General features: G+C 41.4%; 2 protein-coding genes across 4 annotated transcripts in view; one reads left to right on the top strand and one right to left on the bottom strand.

Moving 5' to 3' along the window:
* Positions 1–18373, bottom strand: part of Otud4 (OTU domain containing 4) — a 38080-nt gene extending 19707 nt beyond the window's left edge. For 2 of the 3 annotated variants that reach the window (NM_001256033.1, NM_001081164.1), the window contains exons 1-7: positions 17985–18373; positions 14212–14295; positions 11701–11751; positions 6997–7043; positions 6305–6377; positions 4605–4686; positions 2257–2389 (exon numbers count right to left, since the gene is read on the bottom strand). In NM_001256033.1, coding sequence (NP_001242962.1) covers positions 2257–2389; positions 4605–4686; positions 6305–6377; positions 6997–7043; positions 11701–11751; positions 14212–14295; positions 17985–18143 — 629 coding nt within the window. In that variant the 5' untranslated portion in view covers positions 18144–18373. Of the gene's footprint in view, positions 1–2256; positions 2390–4604; positions 4687–6304; positions 6378–6996; positions 7044–11700; positions 11752–14211; positions 14296–17535; positions 17946–17984 lie in introns of those variants that run through there. The other variant, XM_006531406.4, reaches the window with a different exon arrangement.
* Gm51579 (predicted gene, 51579) lies at positions 18144–20334 on the top strand. Its single transcript, XM_030243905.1, has one exon. The coding sequence runs from the start codon at positions 18187–18189 to the stop codon at positions 18694–18696; it is 510 nt and encodes a 169-aa protein (XP_030099765.1). The 5' UTR covers positions 18144–18186; the 3' UTR covers positions 18697–20334.
* The last annotated feature ends 2886 nt before the right edge of the window (positions 20335–23220 follow it).

Genomic DNA, 23220 nt, shown 5'->3' with positions numbered 1-23220 from the left:
GGTAGCAAGCACAGCAGCAAAAAGCAGTAGGGAAGGCCTTGCCAAGGTACCTTTGAATTAAAAAAAAAAAAAAAAAAAAGGTAACAACACAGAGGAGAGCAGAGAAGAGCAGACACAAAGACCACAAGGTGGCCAAGAAGCTGATGGGACTCAAGATGAAAGAGGTTCTACTTAGCCCCTAGAGTATCTATCCTACAACTCCTCTTTAAGAAATCCACCTCTATGTTTCAAAATAACCTCCAAATGTTCACTAAAGGGAGCAAGAGCTTGGAGTCTAGACTGAAAAACAACAACAACAAAATCACTCATCATTTCAAGTACACTCAAGACCCACCAGATATGAATGTGAAAATAAGAATATATTACACATCTTCCCTCCTAATGACCACACTAACTTAATCTATCTTGAAACGGTTATTCAGTGTTTGTCCTCTCTTAAAAATTATGTGACAAAAAAGGGTTTGTTGCATCTTTCTTTTTTACCCCCTCCTTCCAATACGGCAGACTCAGACGTGGGACTTCCCACATGCTGAGCAAGTACTCAATCTTTGGGCTATTCAGCTAAAGCAATTTTATTACAGTAAAAGGTAAGCTACATTTCAAGGTCAGTGTAAAAGAGAAGCCAAGCACAGTAACACACTCTTCCTACCACTATCTGCTCCCGTCAGGTAAGTGTCTCCGGCTTACCAGTCCTGTGTCCAGAGTCATACCCTGGATTTGTTTCTATAATAGGACAAACATCTACAGCATTCAAAACACAGTGTGGGTAGCAAATTAAAATAACTTAGCCACCCCCTGACATCTGGATCAGGTCATGTATCTGGAAAGAAGAGAGGCAATTTCTATTTGTGCATAATTAATCAACACATATTAGGACAAAATTCACAACAACAAACACTGTAGAAGCATAAATAATGGTCAGATCCTCAGTCCAAATCAGAAAATTGTAATTCAACAAATTCCTAGAAAGCAAGCATGATGACATGCACCTGTAACCATAAACACTTGGGAGGGGAAGACAATCAGCTAATTAGGAGAGAAAGTCATTCTTAGCTACACAGTAAGATCCAGGAATACCTAGACCCTGCCTCAGAAAGAAAGGGGCGAAAAGGAGGAGCACAGAGATGGTACAGTGGTCTTATGATTCCATACTGCTCCTGCAGAAAATCCAAGTTCAGTTCCCAGGACCTACTCAGGAGGCTCACAAGAACCGATAACTCCAGCAACAAGTCATCTCGGCCTCAAACTGTCTGCACACATTCACACATAAATTCATAATTTAAATATTTCTGTCAAAAAAAAACCCTAAAAAATTAAAAACAAGCATGGAACTACAAGAGAGTGCAGCCCAGTGGTAACAGTGCTTTGCCTAGCATGCGTAACAACGCATACAACTCTGAATTTGCTCTCCACCACAGAAAACAGGGGAGGGGTCCTGCACTTCAAATCAACAGAGACACATATACATTTAAAAAACCTGATTGTAAGAGCTAAAATTCAAGGGGAACCTCCTCCCCTAATGTAGCATGTGCTACCATGTTCTCATATGACAATATACTTTCAGCTTCAACAGGAATCTAATAGATGATGCTCATAAATGATAAACTTAATGTTGATAAATAATGTTATATGCAGGCATAACATCATAACTTAATACGTAATATATAATGAAACTATATTTACCTGACATGCTCTCACATAAATATCATACTGTTTCTTTTAGGAAATACTTAAACACCCTCACTCTATGCTACAGAGACTGAGGCTTCTTTAGAAAATTTAAATAATATGTCCCTAATATATCTAATTAGCAAAAAAAACATACTAAAAACATGCTTGGATGTCCAAAAGTATGCCTGTATATCCAGGGCTGAGAGTCTTCGTGACAACTCCACAGTGAAGCACTCCTTATTCTAAAAGAGGTGGCAGAAGCAAAGGAAGGAAACTATGAAAAGGTCCCGAAGACCAAAGCAACCGCACTTCATCACTGGATGTGAAAACAAGGTAACTTTACAGTTTTACAATGTACACACAGATCAAATCTAGTCTACGTGTTTATCGATTACATACATATAAATTCTCATTAACTAAAAACAATTTTGAAAGGCAAAACCATTATAGCACTAGGTCAAATTCATGGCAGCAACAAAGAACCTCTCCTGCAGATAAATGCTTTACGGATGCACACCTTAACACACGAAAATGTTTCCCTGGATGACACTAGAAAGACACTTTAGGACTGAGATGTGCTCTTACTTGCAGCTGTCGTCCTCAGAGTCTGATATCTCACTGTTGCTCTCCTCAGCCACCTCAGAGGCTTCTAGTCCCATCATGATTTTACTAACATCAGTTTTGAATACCTTCTCATACAGCAACTCATAAAGGAGAGCTGTAATTAAAGAAGCACAGTATGCAACGTTAGAGGCATGTTTTGGAAACAGGAGAAATTTGACAGCACCACCCAGGCTTCTGAAATGTTTAGTAGGTGTATATACAAACCCTTACAGCCAACAGCACCATTTACTCTCAAAGATACCTAGAAAGCAGCAGGAACCTTTGTCCGTGGTATATACAGTTCAAAATACCGCTTAAAATTACATTTTTAAAACACAAAGAGTATCAAATCTGTGAAGCAAACACATCAGGGAAAGTGAAAAACTTTAGTGAGCACTACTTGATTTACAAACATTAAAGCTTTGCTGTGTTCTCACGTTTGATCTCAGCACATGAAGTACTGTATTTTTAGTATCCCAGCTTTGGTATGTCACACAAGAGGCCTAACCCAAAGGTTTTGGATGGAAAAACTAAAGCTTCATTAGGTTTGCAGAAAAGAGAGTTGCAGAATTAGAATGCACTAGCTGACAAGGCAGAAGGCTTGGGTTTCTTGCCTTAGCTCTCCCGGATACTGGAACATTAGGTCAAGTACTCATCAAGTTTCTATAAGTCACAAGGAACTTTGCTCACCATAATCCAATCTCATGCTTTACCTTTACATAATGAGCTAAAAAGAGACTTACAACATAGATTCTTAGGGGTTTGAAGATGGCTCAATTGGTAAGTGCTTGGTATATAAACATTATGGGTTGGAGTCCCCAGCACTCCTACAGAAAAGGCAGGTGTGACACCAAGTGCTTACTTATGATCCTAGCACCAAGAAGGTAGAGGCAGAAGGAGCTCTAGCAGTTGCTGGTCAGACAGTCTAGCTTTAAGAAGTGACCTCTGGCCAAGGTTCAGTGAGCCATCCTCTCAAATGTAAGCTGGAAAGCCACCAAGAACATCCAATGTTGACCTCAAGTCGTATCACTTACTGTCTACCCTCAACATTTACACATATGCACACATAACACAGAAAGGGGAAAGAAAAACAAGAACGAAGGCTGGCCTCTGGCTTCTATATGCACATACATACCCACACATACAAGCCTAATATGCACACTCACAGATAATATAGTCTAAGTCATCTATAAAGGAAAGAATATTTAGATTTGCTCATTAAAAAATAAGTTCTAAAAGCCAGGCAGTGGTAGCACACAGTTTTTGTCCCAGCACTCAGGAGGCAGAGGAAGGTAGATTTCTGAGTTAGAGGCCAATTTGGTCTACAGAGCAAGTTCCAGAGCTGCACAGGAAAACCCTGTCTCAAAAAACTAAAAGGAAATAAATAAATAAATAAATGGGACAGGGAAATTTTTATACTAAAAACTCAAAAACAGGTGAGCTGTAAAACTCATTTACTACAATAAACTTCCTGAAACTAAGCGCACTAAGAACCCGTGCCCAGAGTCTAATCAATCTCCACAAACCATGTACTGCTCCTAGATTCCTAGTAAGAGGAGATCGAACCCCAGACTCACCCACAGGCAGTACAGGGAAGGCAAGCTACAAAGGCTGAAATGTCCTGACTCTGACTAGCAAGAATGGGGAGACACAGCCCAAAAGATAGCTCAATATTTCCACCTCAAAAACATGGCTTATACTTTTAAAACATTTACTTCTCTTACTTTTACTGATCACTTAAGACTAGAGAAAACAGTCAAACGTGGTGGTACTTGGAGTACTTGGGAGGCAGAGGCAAGTGGTTCTCAGTTCAAGGTCAGTCTGATCTACATAGGACATTCCGGGACAGTCTAGGTTACGTAAGTGAAACGGCCTCAAAAAACAGAAAGGAAAAAAAGAAAACAAGCAATTACATGTGCAACACTACTACTCATATGAGAAAAAAAGGGAGTTTAAAGCAGGAGGGGCCATTTCTCTCCTCCTTAACCAGCATTCTTGTGTGGAGGGGAGGGGAATTTAGCCAACCAGCAAATATTGGAAAAACCTGTAGAAACTAGATTTCACAATGAGGTAACAAATATTACCGACATCTACTGGGTAGAAGCTACTGTGGTACTAAGCATCCTACAATGCACAGGGAAGCACCCAACGGAAGCATCTGGCCCCCAATCTCAATAGTGCCAGTGATAATACAATCAAATGAAGCATTTACTCAATCACTTGCATTTTTTTAAAGCTATACATTAACAACTTGGAAAAAGAACATAAATCCTTACTAAGGCTATGAGGCTTAGGCTCTAATTCCTATATGAAGACAAGATGATACTTACACTGACACATAGCAGAACTATCTTTATATGTTATGGGATAGACAATGTCATAATGATTTCCATTTGAAAAACACAGTAACACCTGAAGGGAAAGTAAGCAACATTTCAGTCAATCACATTTAACATTCACAAAGCAAACTGTCTTCAAAGCCTCTGAATAATAATGCACATTCTCAAAATCGTATTTCAGAAATAACACAGCTCCAATGTTGTCAGACTAGTCCCCCACAGTATGCTGAAGAGCCAGGTAGCACTGTCACAGCCAAGTCTGTTGTTTTTTGAGACAGTCTGGCCTCAAACTCACTCTCTAGTGGACACTGGGCCTCCAAACTCCTGACCCTCCTGTGCCCACGTCTCCAGTTACAGATTAGACCCCGAATGCCCATTCTGAATATGTTTACAGAACCACAAAAAAACAGTAAGAAGTCATAAGTGATTGCAAACATCTGTAATCCCAGCATTTAGGGAGGCTGAAGCAGGAGAATCACAAGGCAAAAGCCAATCTATATAGAGACCATATCAAAAACCTAAAATAAACACCAGACATCAATATGTTCTCAACTACTTAAAAGAACAAGAAAGTTAAGGTGTTAAGTGGTTAAGAGCACTTACTACTCTTACAGAGACCCAGATTTGTCTCCCAACACCCACATCTGGCAGCTCACAACCACCTATAACTGCAGCTCCAGCTGACACTTGTGGCCTCTGAGCATCTGTACACTAATGCAAATAAACACACACGTAAATATAAACAAACAAATCAATCTTTTTAAAAAATAGTTAAAAAATTATAAGAAATCATTCCAAGTCAAGTTCAGTGATAAATGCCTTTAGCACACAAGAAGCTAAAGCGGGACAATTAAGATTTTGGATTCAGTGGGACTTTGGAAAGAGGGGAAGGAAAAGGAGAGGAAGAGGAAAAAAGAGAAAGAGGAGGGAAGTGATAAATAAGGGAGAGAAGAAAGGAAAAGGGGAAGTGGAAAGGAATGGGAGAAAGGAAAGAAAGTGCTCTAAAACAATATTAATGCTAACTTCTATGAGACAGAATCAACAATTGCTTTTCCTAATTGTCAGTTTTAAGTATTTTCTACAACACAAAGAAATGTACATTTACTAAATAAAATGTGCCAAAACCCCAAAACTGTAGTTGAAAAGGTCAGATCAAAAGCAACGCTCCATTAACACGTACACCCCTCCCCATGCCCCACACCCTCCTCATCCTTAAACAGTAGCATTTTACTCATTCGGCCCCTTCATAAAAGCAGCAGTGTCTGGCCTTCACCTCGGCCTGTCTGATTCCGATAAAGTAAAATTCTCTTACAGCGAATCAGCTTGTTTTTCTAGGCTTCCTAAAACTTTTCCACTGCTTCCTCTACTTTATGAGCAGGTGGTGCAGTGACACCATTGCTACTAAACTACTAAAATTACAAAGGGAAAACAAACAGCAGGATCTGTCCGGACTTTCACAAGCTGCTTAACTACCTAATGTCATGATCAAACAGTAATAATCTTGGTCATATAGGCATAGTGGTTTTTTAAACGACACGATTAACCAACTTGAAGAAATAATACCCTAACTTTCATATAGCACTATTTTAAGAGTCATTTAAATTCAAAAGCACAGCTTAGGACCCTAGTCACAGTAGCAACTAAGCAGCTATTCTACTTAAGTACTTTTTAATACTTCAAAAAACTCTTACCTTCTCAGGAAAATTATTTTCAGTTACATGTGAAGGAGAAACATTTGGCTCCTGATATATTACAAAATCTTTCCTGAAAATAAAACTCAGATATTACTTTTAAAAGAATATATTTCATGAATTGAAGTTAATCATTTATCTATATATAAGGCAATGTTCTAGGCACTGGTAAGCATAAAAAAAAAAAAAAAGAAAAAAAGAAAAAAGAAAATGAAATAACTGCACTATAAAATACCAGAAGTTAAGTTTCCTAAAAATTAAAATTTCAAAAGAATTTATATGTAAGCTCTACAACATGAATAACTTCAAAGACAATTCTAAAAGGGAGGGCTTGCTCTCAAAGAAGCTGTAGACCAGCACCTGAACTCTGTTCCTGGGCCAGTCAGTGTCACTGGCCCCAAGAATAAGCCCTTTCTCTATGAAGCTGATAAACAATAGTTTTTAGGACATAGTCTAGTATTTTCTGTGCCTTTTTCAAAAATCCCTCAGGAATTCAAACATTTAAACAGTGCTATCTAGCCATCAAATTCCAACTGATGCAATTAAATAAACAGACTAAAAACCTTAGGGAAAGTCTTTGACAATTAAGATATAAAACACCTTTGAAGTTTTAAAAATTTTTAGTAGAACGTAATATATTAACTTTCCAGTTATTTTATTTTATTGTTTTACTTAAGTATTCTACAGTTTACCTGTACATAAGTGAAAGGGCACTTATTTCCACTTGTCCTACCCATTCCTGTATTGAGGAAAGAAAAGTTGGCATGTAAGTATCTCACTTTTTACAATATACATCATGCACATTTTTTTTTCCAAGACAGGGTTTCACTGTATAGCTTTGGCTTTCCTGATACTCACTCTGTAGACCATGCTGGCCTTGAACTCACAGATCAGTCTGCTTCTACCTTCTGTGTGCTAGAATTAAAAGCATGCACCACCACTGTCCAGCCATAAACACCCTTTGTATTAGTATACCACTAGTATATTATTATTAAGAACAGAGTTAGAGAGATGGCTTAACAGATAGGCCATCTTGTTGCTGTTACAAAGGACCTAAGTTTTGGTTCCCAGGACAAACAAGGCAGCTATCAACTGTCTAACTCCAGTTTCAGGGGATCTGCCCTCTTCTGGTCTACTAGGGTACTGCATACACATGGTGCAAAGATGTACATACATGCTGGCAAAACATTCATCATATTCATAAAATACAAGGTATTATTTTTAAGTCTCTAGTGGAACAAAGGGGGAAAGATGCTCAAAGCACATGTATATACATGAAAATGACCATATGCAACTCATTATAATAAAAATTTGACAGAAAACCCTTTCAGTACAAGGAACAAGAGTCATCTGTGTAAGTTGAGAACTCACCTATAGCAAGGGCTATCTTCTAACCCAGTACTCAGAAGCTTGGCACGAGGCCAAGAATGAGACACAAAGAGAAGTTATTTCACCTTCAGGATGAATCAAGGTACAAAAGAGAGCATCCTAGAACAAAGGAAATCTGTCCTGCTTAAAGTCACTTGAAGCCTTTCTGGTACATATAAGGAAAAAATATTAATGCCCCTGCACTTCTTTGACTCAGCAGTTCAAAGTCTGTACAATTTACCCTGTTGGAATGTTTTGTATGTCCACGAAAGTATATAGGAAGGTAGAATAATGCAACATATTTGTCACAGTATTAAAAATTCCCAAGGACTTCAAGTAATAAAGTCTTATTTGTCCACACTATAGAACACACACTGCAAAGGAGTGACATGAAAGCTCTCTCCAGTATAGTAAGTTAAAACACAAAGCCAAATAAAATCTTTTTTTAAAAGCTAAGCTATATTATCTGCACACGGAAGGGTGTGCTAGGGTCTGGGATCGTGTAAAACCTGGTCTCCAGCTGCGGAAGTGTTTCGGGAAGTCTAGAGCCTACCTATTGGACAAAGTAGGGAGGAGGGGGCATGTCTTGAGATATACAGCCCAGGAACTTCCTGTTCCATCTCTGCTTCCTGGTCCTCTGAGAGGTGAGCAAACATCTGCCACACACTCCACAAAGCCAAGAATGCCACAAACACCTCAAACCTTAAACAAAAAACCAAGAAGCAAGTCCTCTCCTTCTCCCTTAAGTTGTTCCTTACTAGGTATCTGGTCACAGCAACAAGAACACTAATGCAAACATATCCTAACTTCACAACAGAGACAGGAAGTCCAAGACAAAAACCAAATCATTATGTACCTGTATTTACAACCTTGTAACCTAAGACTGCAGCCCTAGGTTACTTGTGAAAGCAGTACTCTTAATACTAAGACACTATGAATGCGCTGTGACAAACCAACTCCACCTCTTCCAAAGCAAAAGCAGCACAGAGAAGAGTATTTTAGACAATGCTGTGACTTCTGGAACAAACCTACGTTTCCCTAGTACTTTCAAATCAGCTTTGGTTTTCAAAGCAAAATAGGTGACACATACTGAAACAAATCTTTTGAAATAGGCCTTATCCTAATAATCAGAGCTTCTCATAAATAATTCCATGTGAAACCCTCTGCCAGAGAAAATTCCCTGGTAGGAGACTGTTTAGCTCTCCTCATTTATGGAACAAGGGCCACACTGAACTTAAAAATGTAAACTTCAAACTGGAAAGATGGCTCAGGCATTAAGAGCTCTGGCTCTTGCAGCAGACCCAGTCTTCAGTCCTCAGCATGCACACAACACAGTGGCTTACAGGGAATTGAGGATCCTGTTCTAATGTCCAGACACAAGGTATGCACAGTGCATATATATCCATAAAATTAAAACATCATGAACATAACACAAAATAAATTTTAAAAATAGCCTACCAGCCTTATCTAATGAGAATAATGTGTCTCCTTACAAGTAACCTTCCAATATTATAGTCTGCATAAGCAAAATGGCCATCACAAAACATTATCCTCCTCCTAATTAAAAACCATCCATCAAATGTAAACTTTTATTTCTTAAAAGAAAATGAGCCAAGAGGTGGTGGCGCACGCCTTTAATCCCAGCACTGGGGAGGCAGAGGCAGGCGGATTTCTGAGTTCGAGGCCAGCCTGGTCTACAAAGTGAGTTACAGGACAGTCAGGGCTATACAGAGAAACCCTGTCTCGGAAAAAAAAAAAAAAACCTGAGATCAACAACAATCAAAAAACAACAACAACAAAAAACATAATTTATGAACAAGCATCTTATCAGCAGAGATACATGGATAGCAAATAAGTACCTTGAAAGTATTCATCACCATGCAAATTAAAATCACAATGAACACTCAAAACTATAGAGCTACATGGCTCATAAGTAAACAAAAACTGTACAGCCACTCTGGAAAAGCTGGAAAGTTTCTCATTAAGCTAAATATATATTTAGCCTATGACCCAACAATTCCATTCTCCAAGAGAAAATAAAGTCCAATTCTAAGAGCCCACAAGTGGGAAACAGCCAAGTCTGATTAACAAATAAGGTCTGTCCACCTATCCTAAAGACTAACTCCCTACAAAATAGCAATAAAAACAATGTGAATGACTCTTAAAAGTATCCCCATTACGTAAACAAACCAAACATGTAAGACCACAAACTTTGTCATTCCTTCTATAAATCTAAAAAAGCAAAACCTAGAAAGCAGATTAATTGATAATTACCAGGAGCCAAATTAGGCACTAAAAAAAAGCACATGGGAACTTCTTAAAGAATGACTGAACACTCTATAATTCGTGCTGGCGATTTGTGAACAACTAAGCTATGGATGGATGTTAAATCCATAGGGCTGGAAGAGAGGACTTTAACAGAGTTCACAAAAACATTCTTGTTTGTTTAAGACAGGGTTTCTCTGCGTAGCCCTGGCTGTCATGGAACTCACTCTGTAGACCAGGCTGACCTAGAATTCAAGAGATCTGCCAGCCTATGCCTCCTGAGTGCTGGGATTAAAGATATATGCTACTGCACAGCTTTAAAGAAAAAAAAAGAGAAAATGAAAAAAATGATTGAGTCCTCATGACAAACACTCTAAAAGTTCTCCTGACCATGTGGGAATTAAAAGGTTGACCACAATAGAAGCAGTGTAGAGTGGTGGTCACAGAGCCTAAGAAGCAGGAAAGGAGAGCATGATGAAGTTATGATAAGGAGTAGCAGCTTCCAGCACCTAATGCACAGTGAGAGCACCACTGGGGCTGGGTACACTAACTGTGCATTTCAAAATACTAATGGGGGGGGCGGGGGGGGGAGATGGCTCAGCGGTTAAAAGCGCCAACTGCTCTTCCAAAGGTCCTGAGTTCAAATCTCAGCAACCACATGGTGGCTCACAACCATCCGTAACGAAATCTGATGCCCTCTTCTGGAGTATCTGAAGACAGCTACAGTGTACTTACATAGAATAAATAAATATTAAAAGAAAAAGAAAAAATACTAATGGAGACTACTAAACGTTCCCAAACAAGATATGATGACTCAAGTGACAGATCCACGCCAACATTCCAAATCTGACTATTACACCTTGGAAACATCTACAGAAAGGTACAAACATACCCCCAAAATATCGGTAACTGTTATACATTAAATAAAAATGTTTTAGCTATTTTTAAAAATTGAAATGGATGTCTCTGGTCTCATCTACTTTTTTGTGGGGAGAGGGGGAAGGTTCAAAACAGTTTCTCAGTGTAGCCCTGGCTGTCCTGGAAGTCACTCTGTAGACCAGGCTGGCCTCCAACTCAGAGATCCACCTGCCTCTGCCTAAGTACTGGGATTAAACCTGGCTTACTGAGAACCTTTCAGCAAGGAGGAAGGCAGGCTGGTTCTCTCTTCAGTATGACTGATACTGAATGGTAGGAGTTGACAAACCTGTCACCTTTTTTTTCCCCAAGTCTTTGCTCCCTTCACAAGCTGATCACAGGAAATGGCACCCCAAAGAACTCTCTGCTCTCATTTCCCTAAAGAAATCAAGCTTCATTCTAACCAAGCTGCACATATAGCCTAACAGATCATTCCAAATATCATCTATACATGCAATTACAGATCTTGTATGCTACATTCATATGCCATGACAAACACAGAAGAGAAAGCTCTCTCCTCACAACAAGACAACTTCTAGAGAGAGCTCTAATAAACTTTCTTTTTCATTATTTTATTGTTTTGTTTTGTTTTGTTTTGTTTTGTTTTGAGCCAGGGTTTCTCTGTGTAGCCCTGGTTGTCCTGAAACTAGCTCTGTAGACCAGACTGGCCTCAAACTCAGAGAGGCACCTGTCTCTGCCTCAAGGTATGTCACCAACCAATTATCTTTCAATTAAACACTACACAAAGGGTACAGTCACTTCAAGTGTCACACACACACTACTGATTTTCTGTCAAGGAATTTTAACACATATTTGGATACTCACAGCAGAAATAAGATTGAACATACCTGTGGATTTTCCAAACGTTTTAAATATTCTTCAAATGACCCTTCTATAAACTGTAAGAAAAAAATTATATTAGGGGCCTGGAAAAGTGGTTCAGGAGATACAAACCACTCCCTGCTTTTGTAGAAGCCCTTGTTTCAGTCCCCAGCATTCAGAGCAGGCAGTACACAACCACCTGGAACCCAGCTCCAGGTGATCTGTTATAAATGTCATACACACATGTATTCTTTTTTAATTCTAATAGGAATACTGTCTAAGAAATATGCCAAGCAGCAACAGATTTACTGTTAAAGTTCACTTTGAGTCACTGAGTTCTTATGCACACCTAAACTTATCAGTAATGCTAAAAAGGTATTCATAATGAATATCTGTATATATACTTAAGTAACAGTAATAAATACGCAAAAGAACTGAAAGGAAATGTTGCTGGGAAAGGTTTCCAGGAAGAAGCTGACTCAAGATGAGAGCTAGCCAGAACTCAGATGGGCACAGTGGAGAAGCCACTACACAGTGCCAATGTAGCATGAGAAGGAGACCACTGCAAGGAAGGTATGCCAACTGAAGAGAGGCAACCTGGTAGAAGGCTAAATGAGAAGATAGCAAGTACAGGCTAGTTCACAGAAAGCCTAGGAAGGAAATAAAACAGGAATTTCGAACAAGAGAGGAAAGAAAATTGCAGGCCACTGCTGATGTCATTCTGAACTGAGAAATCCCAAAACAAAACTTTCAGATTAATCTGGTAATGGTCATAGGTACAGGCAAATGAGACAGAGTTAACCATCTGAGCAACTATGCTAAACCAGAAGAGTTACAGGAAATCAGATCGTTTCAATCAAGAGTTTTATTTTACAGTTTGTTTTATTGTCTCTATCATAAAATAACTTTACTCAGTCTATACCCAACCATTTCTTTTTCTTTCACTATAGCCATTTGACAAATCTGAAAAAGTGCTGTGGTGGTTTGAATGATGGCCCTCCCAAATTTGAATGTTTTATCTCCAATTAGTAGAACTGTTTCAGAAGTATTAGGGTATTTGTCCTTGTTGGAGGAGGTGTGTCACTGGGAATGGGCTTTGAGGTTTTAAAAGCCCATAACCAATTAGCTCCGTCTCCTACCTGTGGGTCAGACGTAAGCTCTCACTACTGCTCCAGTACCATGCCTGCCTTGTCTGCATGCTCCCATCCATGATGGTCAATGAGTTCTACTACCCTACACAACTGTAAGTCCCAAATGTTTACATTCTTTAATAAATTACCTAGGTTATGGTGCTTTGTCAAAGCAGTAGAAAATTAACTAAGGCAAGTGCTAAAGTATTTCCATCTGACCACTAAGTTCAATTTTATTTAATTTGCAATAGTAGTTAACTTAGCAAAAGTGAACAATTTAAACCGTAAAATCATCCACCTTCTCAATCTACATAAGTCTTTTCAATACCTACAGCATATTTTTAGATCAAGAATTCTTCTACAGATTGTATACTATCAAATTTTAAAACTCTCTTAAATTCTAACACATACATTTTAAGTGCCTCCCTATGAGTTATTTGTCAGGAAGGCCTCAAAGGGACCAAAAAAAATACAGGATACAGCCACCGTTCTTCACAGCCCACCAGAACGGCAAGACCTAACTTATGAATATACCACAAATCTGGATTGGGGCCCACAGAGAAAGAAATAAAGCTAGAACTGACCAAGGAACTTTCCCCCTTCTGGCTAGCTTTTATAATGTCAGAAGGTATTATTTATGAAGGCTGCTGGGAGAGAAAATACTAGTCTTATCCAGCCCCGAATCCACAAATGCTACAATATTGACTTGCCAGATAAGATATACCCACTGGTCCAATAGATGCATGACTGTTTTGGGAATAACCAACTGCTTTCTGATTAGATGAAACCTGCTCCAGGAAGGGAATTCATTCCTTCTGAACAATGGCTAGGAAGGTCACAGGCACTAGGGGAACCAACAGCTGTTCGTTTTGCTAAATAGACATGTATCTAACTGCCTTATAAACACTTCCGTTTATACCTGGGTCTGTGTTGTCACCTGGGTCAGAGAAGCCAGAGACCAACAGAGACATAACTTGTAAAAGTGATGAGAATGAGTGATCTACCCTAAAGGAGACATCTACATCTATCAACCTCCCCACCCCCAAAAATGAGGGAACAGAATCTGAAGGATGAAGAGGAGCACTGTGAAATGCTGTCTTGTAGACACAGCACAGACTTCTGCACTCATAGGCAGTGGTTACTCACACAACTGAAATAGCCAAAATTCCAGTATGGATGGGGAAGGGCTCACAAGAACACACTCTAGCTGAGAAATTACTCAATGAGTTATTTTAAAAAAGAAAAAAGGAAATAGATAGTCAAATTATAATATATATACATTTATGAAATTCTCAAGAAAAGAATATACTTTAAAATGTCTAGCCTGTGAAATATCAACTAGAATATTTCCAATGGTCACAATGTCAATCCAAGTAAGACACGATCACATCTGAGGTTAACAATTACCGCTTCAAATTTCTCTCTGTTCTCTCGAAGGTAGCGGATACAGGCCATCCTAACCTCCACATGCCGAGACTGAGAGTGCAACACCTAAAACAAAAAAGCAGCACGTTATTAAGCATTTCGTCAAAAGCGAACTGAAGTGTGACAACCAACAGTTAAGCCTGTCCATTCCCTTCTTTAACTTTTTCTTTACTCATTCTAACCCTTCCTCTGAGCACTATGACCAGTGGGCTGAATAAGAATGGCTCCATAGGCACATTTATTTGAATGCTTGGTGACCAGTAAAGCTATTTGAAAGGATTAGGATTAGGAGATGTGAGGTTTGCATTGCACGGCTCCCCCCAGTCCCAGATTACGATGTATTCTCAGCTACTCCTCCAGTGCCTCCCTCCCCACCATGCTCCCCTCCCCACCATGATAATGTGCCCAAATGAGCAGGCATGCAAAACTGGGAAGAGGCTGTGCATTTGTTTTCACATCTAAACCCAAGGCTAGCAAGACGGCTCAGCTGGTAAAGGCCCTTGCTGAGTTTGAGCCCACAAACTGTCTGCCGCATATATGCACTAGCATATTCAAAGACATACACACAAAAATAAACGAATAAATGCAAACAAAATTATCAAGTACCAACCAAAAAAAAAATAAGTTCAGACCTCTCATCTGTAATCTCCCTAAATAATCAGTTCAACAAAAAAGACAGAAAAACCTTCACTGGAATTTTATCAAAATTTGAGCTCTGAAATGAAGCAAACTAAACTTCATATCAAATGTTCATCTCCAATACTTTCACCATGTTTAAAGAGATTAAAGTAAATTACTTTCTATGAATAGGCATCTTAAAATGAAGGTATTCCCAGTACTCTAAAGTTCATCGGTAAAACCCAAATCTCCACATCATCACCCATATACACTTGAAGTAAAACATCAAACTATCAAAGCCTCTTACAGATTTACAAGAGAATGTAGAGAATGTAGCTTTAAGAGTTACAACTCCAACTGAATCTCTCTAGTGTTCAAGTGAGGAGAACTGAAGAAAAAAGAGGCCCCAGCTGCACATTTTACACCTCCCCTGGATAACTGTTTTTCAGCTGGTTAATTAAAAAGGTAACCTCAAAGAGTCCATCTTTGGCTTTTGGCTTGTTAGAACATACTGGCTGTCAGGGGAAATGGCATCTCCAGTTCTTGGTTGTTATCCAGGAGAGGTGTAAAACGCAGCTGGAGTCTCTTTTCTTACTGTTTTGGGACATTACTAGAAAGTAGCCTTGCACAGTCTAAGCTTCCCGCATCACAAGAACCGTCCACGCATTTTCAAAAACACCAACTGTTTGCCATTTCAACAAATTACATTTGGCAATATAGCTTTCCCAGTAGCTGCATTAGACACTGTTATGGATCAAGCATTATTAATCTGAGTGAGCCACAGTGTCACCTGATAGGGCTTGCCTGTCAGCAAGGCGCCTCCGGTTTGTGTTCAAGCCATTCACCTAACAACAGGTGGCAGGCAGAAATTAGTAAAGCTCACTTCTCATCAGTAACTACATCACAAGTATCTGTTTTTTCTCCTTTTAACAAAGATTTTAGAACATGTCATCAACCTGAACCTGCAATCCAGATGCAAAACTCTCATCAATGTACATGAAGTGTAGAATATTGATAATTTAGTAAGTCAAACAATGCAAAAAAAGCAAGACTGAAATGACAACTCTTCAAATAGTAAATTACTTCTCAATCCCTGGACACTCAAAATTCAAGTGGTCTGCTATGTTGCTCCATGAAAATAGGCTAAAGGTAGAAGCTTTAAAACAAGGTAGTGATAAACACAGGGAAAGGCTGAGACACTGTTTTAGCAAGTCCTCTAAGAGTGCCCTATTTTTAGCTACAAGGCTAGGAGCTGATTCAGGTCAGGCTTCCTGCAGGCCCAAATCCACAAGTGAAAAGAAAAAAGAAAAAAAAAAAGGAAAAAGCATCTCTAAATCAGGTAATCTGAAGGGGAAAAGGCTAATCTCAAGCGCGCTCGAATCCTCTTCTCTTAGGACTATTTAGCTTCCTGACTCTTAAAAATATTTATTGAACTATTTACCAGAAAAGAAATTCCACTAAAACAAATCCTTCCTACAGACTTTTAAAGGCAGCGGAGGCTAACACATTCTTCCTCACCATTACTTCCTCACTCAGTCTGGATCTACTGGAATACTTATGTTGCTTCCCCTAGATGTAGGCTCAATATATTCAAAATAAAGCGTCCCCAAATTTGTAAAGGTTAGGTCCTTTAAGACTAACCCAGATCCCAAGGCTGAAACGGAGTTTACCCCCATCAATGAGTTTAGTGCAACTAGCTCTTGCCCACTGTGCAGACACTGAGTCCCCCAAGCTGCTCTTCTATCCCCAAGGATCTGTGGCATGTCTCATGGGCAGAAACACACCTTTCTGTCTCACTTTAAATAGGCCTGGATAACTCAACTCCAAACACTAACCTCTACCTCCATCCTCCACAAACTTGCTAATGCACTATAATATAAACCGACACCATGGGATGACTTCACTTCCCCTCTTCAGCTTCTAGAGGTGCTAGAGGCCAAGAAGGCTGAGACAAGGAGACAATCTTCTTCATCTGGAAAACTCACAAATGGAGCAGACTGTTTACCTATGTAACAGTAAAGACTGGGCTGGAAACAGCACCCACACTGGAGCTTCCTACATTTCTGAAAATAAGAGATATCAAATGGTAGGATGGTTTGGGAAGCATCAAAGAATGTTTCAATGGACATACCTGTCATAAGTGCAAAGTGTTCCATATTTACATACTCTGAAAAATACATAGCCTGGTGATTCTAAAACAGAAATCTTAAAAGCTAGTTAGCTCACAAAAGGGGGCGGGCGGGAGGGGACAAAACCATAAAAACTCCAGATTAAGCCAAAGGAAAGCAAACTGTAAATGGTATGAAATACAAACTGGAGCAGTAATGTGAAACTTTTTTAATCCAACTACTTTAGCAGCTAGTCTTCAAATATAGGATGGGTTTTGGTGACCCCACACCTACATCTGATTACATAACATGGGGAAAAGGGCTCGCTCTCAAAAAAGAAAAGCCTTGAGTATTCTTCCCTGGAACTCGTCCCACTCCTGAGTTCTAACTCACTTCTCTTTGGTAAAATGTTCGATCTGTACTGGGAATAATTTTTGACCAATAAGGAAAACAAAACAAAAAACGGAAACAAAAAAAAAAACCCGACATGTGCCTATACTGAAAATCCATCCTATTACTTAAAGGCCTTTAGAAGAGTAAATTCTTGCCTGATTCCAACATAGTATAGTATGGGACCTACTCAAGATTAAGTCACTGGGAAGACCCTATACAGGAAGACTGCTTTCCTTAAACAGCAAAGTTGGCCGCCTGTTTCGAGTGACACCGGTGAGACCGACTACCCCGCATTCCAAAGTCCAGCAACAGGAAAAAAAAAATGTGAAGCAGTCACACTGAGTGCCGCACCTCCTCCAGTAAACATGAGGTTAACTAGTGGGAACACTCGGCTGCTAAAAACTGAGCGCAGGTGAACGCGGAACACAACTCAAAAACAGCATGTCGCTGGGTCCCTGGCGGTCAGGCTGCGAGCAGGCCGCCCGAGATGTCCTCACTCGGTCCCGTGCCGGCGTTACAATGGGCCGCTGTGACGACAGCGAGCCACGCGCAGCCCCGCCGTGGGCGGCCAGGCAGCTGCGGGCGGCATGTCGCACCCAGCCCCGCGCCCGCCCGGCTCCGGCCCGGGTCCTTTACCTGCTCGGCCACAGCCCGGAACAAGCACGACCCGTCCTTGGCGACCAATTTCCGATACAAGCCCAGTTTGCGCAGATAGGCGTCCATGGGCGTCTCATCCTCCAGCGGCCCCACGCCGCCCTGGTCCACGCCGTCGGGCGCGCCGACGGCTGCCTCCATGTTGCCGGTCCGCTGCAGCGTGCGCGGGGCGAACTAGCCCCACATGGCCGCGCCGCCGGCTGCTCGACGCCCGGGCCTGGGGCAGGCTGCGGCTCGGGCTCCGGCTCCGACGCGGACACGGCGAGCGGCGGCAGGAAGAGGCGGTGGCGGCAGCGGCCCGAGGCGGTGGCCGGCGCTCTCCCGGAGCATAGGTGAGCCCAGCCTAGTGCATGGCCATCCGCACGCGGCCGCCTCCGCGGAGGGACACGCGCCCGCGGGCAGCCCGGGGGTCGCCGCCCCCACAAGTTTCCGGGTCTCGACCGGTGTGAGGCGAGAAAAGCCCCGGCGGCGCGCCCGGCTGAGATTAAGCGAGGCCTGCGTCTCCCGCACGCACCCCACGCCGAGAACCGAGGAAACGCGGAGAGAAAGCCACGGCCGCTCGTCTCCCCACCTCGCCGGAGGGCGCCTGAGGGGCGGGGAGCGGGAAGGGGCGCCGGGCGGAGGGCAGCAACCTCGCAGCCTAGAATTTGTTTTCGCTTTCAGCCCTCGGCGCAGCGGACGACGGGAGTTGTAGTTTAAGCCGCGGCAGGAAGTCCTCGTGCAGAGGGCGGGGACGCCTGGGTCGGCCTACCCGGAGGGGAGGTGCCCCACGGGCTCGCGGACTACAAATCCCTACAATGCTAGCGGTGCCGAACCTAGAACTGCCTTCGCGCTTCCCAGGCCGCGTCCGCGAGCAGGCCCGAGGGTGTCTGTCGCTTACGCCGCTGACCTGCGCGCGCTGCCCCGCCCTCCCGGCGAGCCTCCCGCCCTGAGCGCCGTGGGGCGGCGGAAAGCGCGCGAGCGCAGCTTGCGTGCAGTTGCTAGGGGCTCAGTGGCGGTGCCGCCGGCCCTTTGTGTAGTTCCAGAGGACGCACCTGTCCGCACCCCACTCAGGGCCTCCCCTCCTAGCGTTTTCTTAGGGGTGGCTAAACGCTTAGAGCAGAAAACCGGGCACCTCACCCGAGGCCCTTGGAGCCGCCAGCCTAAGCCATTTTGACCCTCAATGAAGCGTTGACAGTTGATTGAAATTGGGACAGCTCACACTCTGACAAGATCTGGCTTTGCCAAGGGCATGCCTGCTCATTCTGTCACAGCAGCTGCGCTCTGCCACACAAAGAGCTGTCCCTGTTAGAAGAAATTACTTCTTTTTTTTTTTTTTTTTTTTTTTTTTAATTCGGTGATAACGCTACGGGGAATCCGACCTGAGCAGTCCAATTGGGTTTGCGAATCCGGAACTTAACCTCTTGGGACGTCAGAATTTTATTTTACTAGCATACAATAGCATCTCGTATCATTTAAATTTATTAGAACTTCGGTCTTGACGTTGTGTTGGAAAAAGAAAAGTGGTAAATTACCTTAGGTTTAAAGGTGTAGGCATTCTTGGGAATGGTGCCAAGACATGCCAGGTGGTAGGATTGCAACACGTTACTTAAAATGTAAGCTATTAATATTTAAATATTCCTATAAATGTGCTATTTTTAGAAAATATATCGCAAGCTAAATAATTTTTTTTTTAAAAATCCTTGACCCAAATTTAAAATGTTTACTTGTACAGGGGAAACACTTTGAGAAATCCAGGGTTTTGTTTTTTGTTTGACTTAGTTTAAGAGGCATACTCCATATACCCCAGTCAGGCTTTGAACTTGCCATATAGCCAAAGATGACCTGGAATTCCTGGCCATCTTGCCTCCTGCCACCCTCCCCAAATACTAAGATCACTGGTATGCCACCACATCCTGTTCTGTGTGGCACTGGGAATGAAACTCAGCTTCATGCATGCTAAACAAGCATTCTACCAGCTGTGCTTCCCCAGGTCCAAAATGAATTCAACCTTGTAGACCTATAGTTTCTTTTACTAATATCTAAACTTGTGCTTTAAATACATTTCCTAAAGTGAGTAGGTACTATATGATCAATTAACAGACTGTGTGTGCACAGAGAAGGCAATGCCTTCTGATACTGGTTTTGATATTCCTTCAATAAGAAATTATGGGACTAACTTCATATCCCATATGTATTTGTGGGGAATATGTATAAAGGTTAACATTACATTGCTCATAGCTTGATAATTTTTAAAACTTTCAAAATTTGTTCTTTGTGATTGAAATGTGCAAGATTGCATTGCATTAATTTTCTCATCCTTCAAATAAAATCTTTGCTCAATTTATATGCACTAAACGTGTGTGATAGTGTTTCCTGTATATTTTCCACCTTAAGGCATAGCCAGATTTTCATTACTTAAATGTACTTTCTTTTTTTAAAAAAGATTTTATTTATTATTATATCTAAGTTCACTGTAGCTGTCTTCAGACATACCAGAAGAAGGCATCATCAGATCTCATTACAGATGGTTGTGAGCCACCATGTAGTTGCTGGGATTTAAACTTAGGACCTTCGGAAGAGCAGTCAGTGTTCTTAACCACTGAGCCATCTCTCCAGCCCGTACTTCCTTTTTTTTAACGAAGTAACACCATCTTCTAAAGTCTCAAGGTTTCTCTGAGATACTTAAGGGAAACTAAATGCCTTTCATTATAAAATATCTTTATTTTCAATCACAGTAATTTAACTTATTAGTAATAGAATAATCAAAATGTTAATGGGCATGATCACTAGTTTTTTGTTTTGTTTTTTTAAAGATTTATTTATTTTACATATGTGAGTACACTGTAGCTGTCTTCAGACACTCCAGAAGAGGGCATTGGATCCCATTACAGATGGTTGTGAGCCACCATGTGATTGCTGGGAATTGAACTCAGAACTTCTGGAAGAGCAGTCGGTTCTCTTAACCACTAAGCCATCTCTCCAGCCCCCTGATCACTCATTTTAATTATTCTATGAAGCCTGGCACTAAGGTCTGTTTCCCATGTATTTTTAAATTCATTATTAAATACTTTAAAATAGAAGCCCTTATCAGAATCCATTAAATTTTGTTTAACTGATATGTCATGAGAAGTGGTAGAATAACAAATGTCTGGTCTTTTGCACAATGGATATTGTCTGACTTACTGAAGCAGTGTAAAATAGTCTCACTCTGCTTCTAGTTCCAAAGTTAGAAGAGATGTGCCTGTCACATCTGACCCCTGGACTTCATAAGAAAATCCCTTAGATATTCTAAGCCCTAATCCAGGACCAACCCTCTGTATGCCAACTCTCCAAATATAGTTCAGTGTTGAGGCAACATCAGGGGATCTGGGATCTTCAAACTGGGAAAAACATACAGAAACTCACTTTCTATGACCCTTCACTTCTTAACATTAACCTCTAAAAGTCTTTGAAAAACCAAACCAGTACTGATTGAAAATGTTCATTTCTAAGAGAGGCATTTGTGTTGTAGATGTATAACTTGGGGCTAGGCACTGCTGCCTGCTAACTTGTTCTCTGTGTTGAGGTCTGCCCCTCCCAGCATAGCTGTAGTCATTTTGTTCCATGCCTGCCAGCTATTTCATAGTACTGCTATAACATGCCTGTCAGTCATTGACACAGAGAAATGACTTGACTCAGAGCAGGGTCATGCTGACCACATCCCCTATTAGGCTCTGAGGTTTGTTAGGATTAACAAAGCTTTATATAGGATCCATCAAGCTAAAGGTCAATATGAACTGTTATGTCTAAAATGGCTTGAGTCAGAGCTGACCAACGTGCAATACTTCCTGTGGTTTTTGTATTTTGTACTCAGGGAGGAGCAGAAGAGGGGTGGAAAGATGTAAAAGCTGGGGAGCCAGTACATACACTGAAAGACAGGCACTTTCCCACAGGGATGAAAGTCTCAACATGATGGCCCAGTTTTTGTTTTGTTTTGGGTGTTTGTTTGTTTGTTTGTTTGTTTTGGTTTTTCGAGACAGGGTTTCTCTGTATAGCCCTGGCTGTCCTGGAACTCACCTTGTAGACCAGGCTGGCCTCGAACTCAGAAATCCGCCTGCCTCTGCCTCCCGAGTGCTGAGATTAAAGGGGTATGCCACCAGGCCCAACAATGGCCCCAGTTTTTAAGTTATCACAACATGATGGGTGTCATTCTGCATTCATTTTTTCATTTGGATGACCTTTCTAAAAGTGGAAATGTTGTATTAAAATCTTTTTTTACTAGCTGGACATGGTAGCACATCTCCATAAACCTAGCACTTCAGAGGTGGAAGTGTAGCAGAATTTTCCCCCAATTGATTTAAATACAAGAAGCCTGTGATTGGACAGGGAAAGAAGAGGCGGAGCTAAGAGTTTCTGAGGCAGAGGGACAGGGAGAGAGAAGGAAGGAAAATGGAGGAAGAGACAGAGGATCCAGATTTGGTGTGGCTTTAAATAGCCACAGGTAGCTATGAATACCTTATAAGGGATGAATAATTACAGGAGAATTTGTCTTAGCTAGGTGGGCAATTTATAGAAATATCAATTGGCTCTGAGTTCATTGTGTGGGTGTTTTGTGAGGTGAGGATTTACTGATGTGGATCTAACATAAATCACAAGCCTCTAGAGTTTTGATTTTACCGGGTTACTGGGATTTGGGGCCGCTGACCACAGTGGGTGGATGGCTGGGAATGTGAGCAGAATCTGCATCAAGAGAACCTGGAGATGGGCGGTCTCTGATTGGGGCTAACCATGGACCCGTTGGGGGGTGGGGGGTGTGCATGGGGCGAGAGCGTCGAGGTGGCCAAGAGTGGTCGGCGATAGCGTAGGATGGTGCAGGTTTTTAATGTTTCCCACAACATGGAAGCAGGAGGAAAAACAGCAAATCAGTACAGTCAGGAACTGACTCCAGTAGGGAATGGGGGCACGGAGGAGAATATGTGTAATTTATAGATAAAAGTAGTCTATCATCTTGACATATGTCTCTTGATTATATAAATAATTGCTCTGGCATCCTGAACCCCCAGACAGAGTCATTAACAGGCTGGCAGTCAACAACAGGTTAAGTTCTGCACAGAGCCTTACCAACCTAAAAATAGCATTGCTGTTGATAATGCATATTCCTCGACATTCTTGTCAGAACCCCTAGGACAGGTGTAGTCTTGCTTATGAAATAAAGGGGAAACGTGGAGAGTTTTGGGGGCAGCTTGGCAGGAATCTG

Source organism: Mus musculus, chromosome 8 (genome assembly GCF_000001635.26).
Source record: "Mus musculus strain C57BL/6J chromosome 8, GRCm38.p6 C57BL/6J".
NCBI lineage: Eukaryota > Metazoa > Chordata > Mammalia > Rodentia > Muridae > Mus > Mus musculus.
Note: the sequence above shows the minus strand (reverse complement) of the source record. Positions and strands in the feature narration are given on the sequence as shown.

Coding starts and splice junctions, on each gene's coding strand:
- Gm51579 (XM_030243905.1), top strand. CDS start 18,187: ATGGCCGCGCCGCCGGCTGCTCGACGCCCGGGCCTGGGGCAGGCTGCG.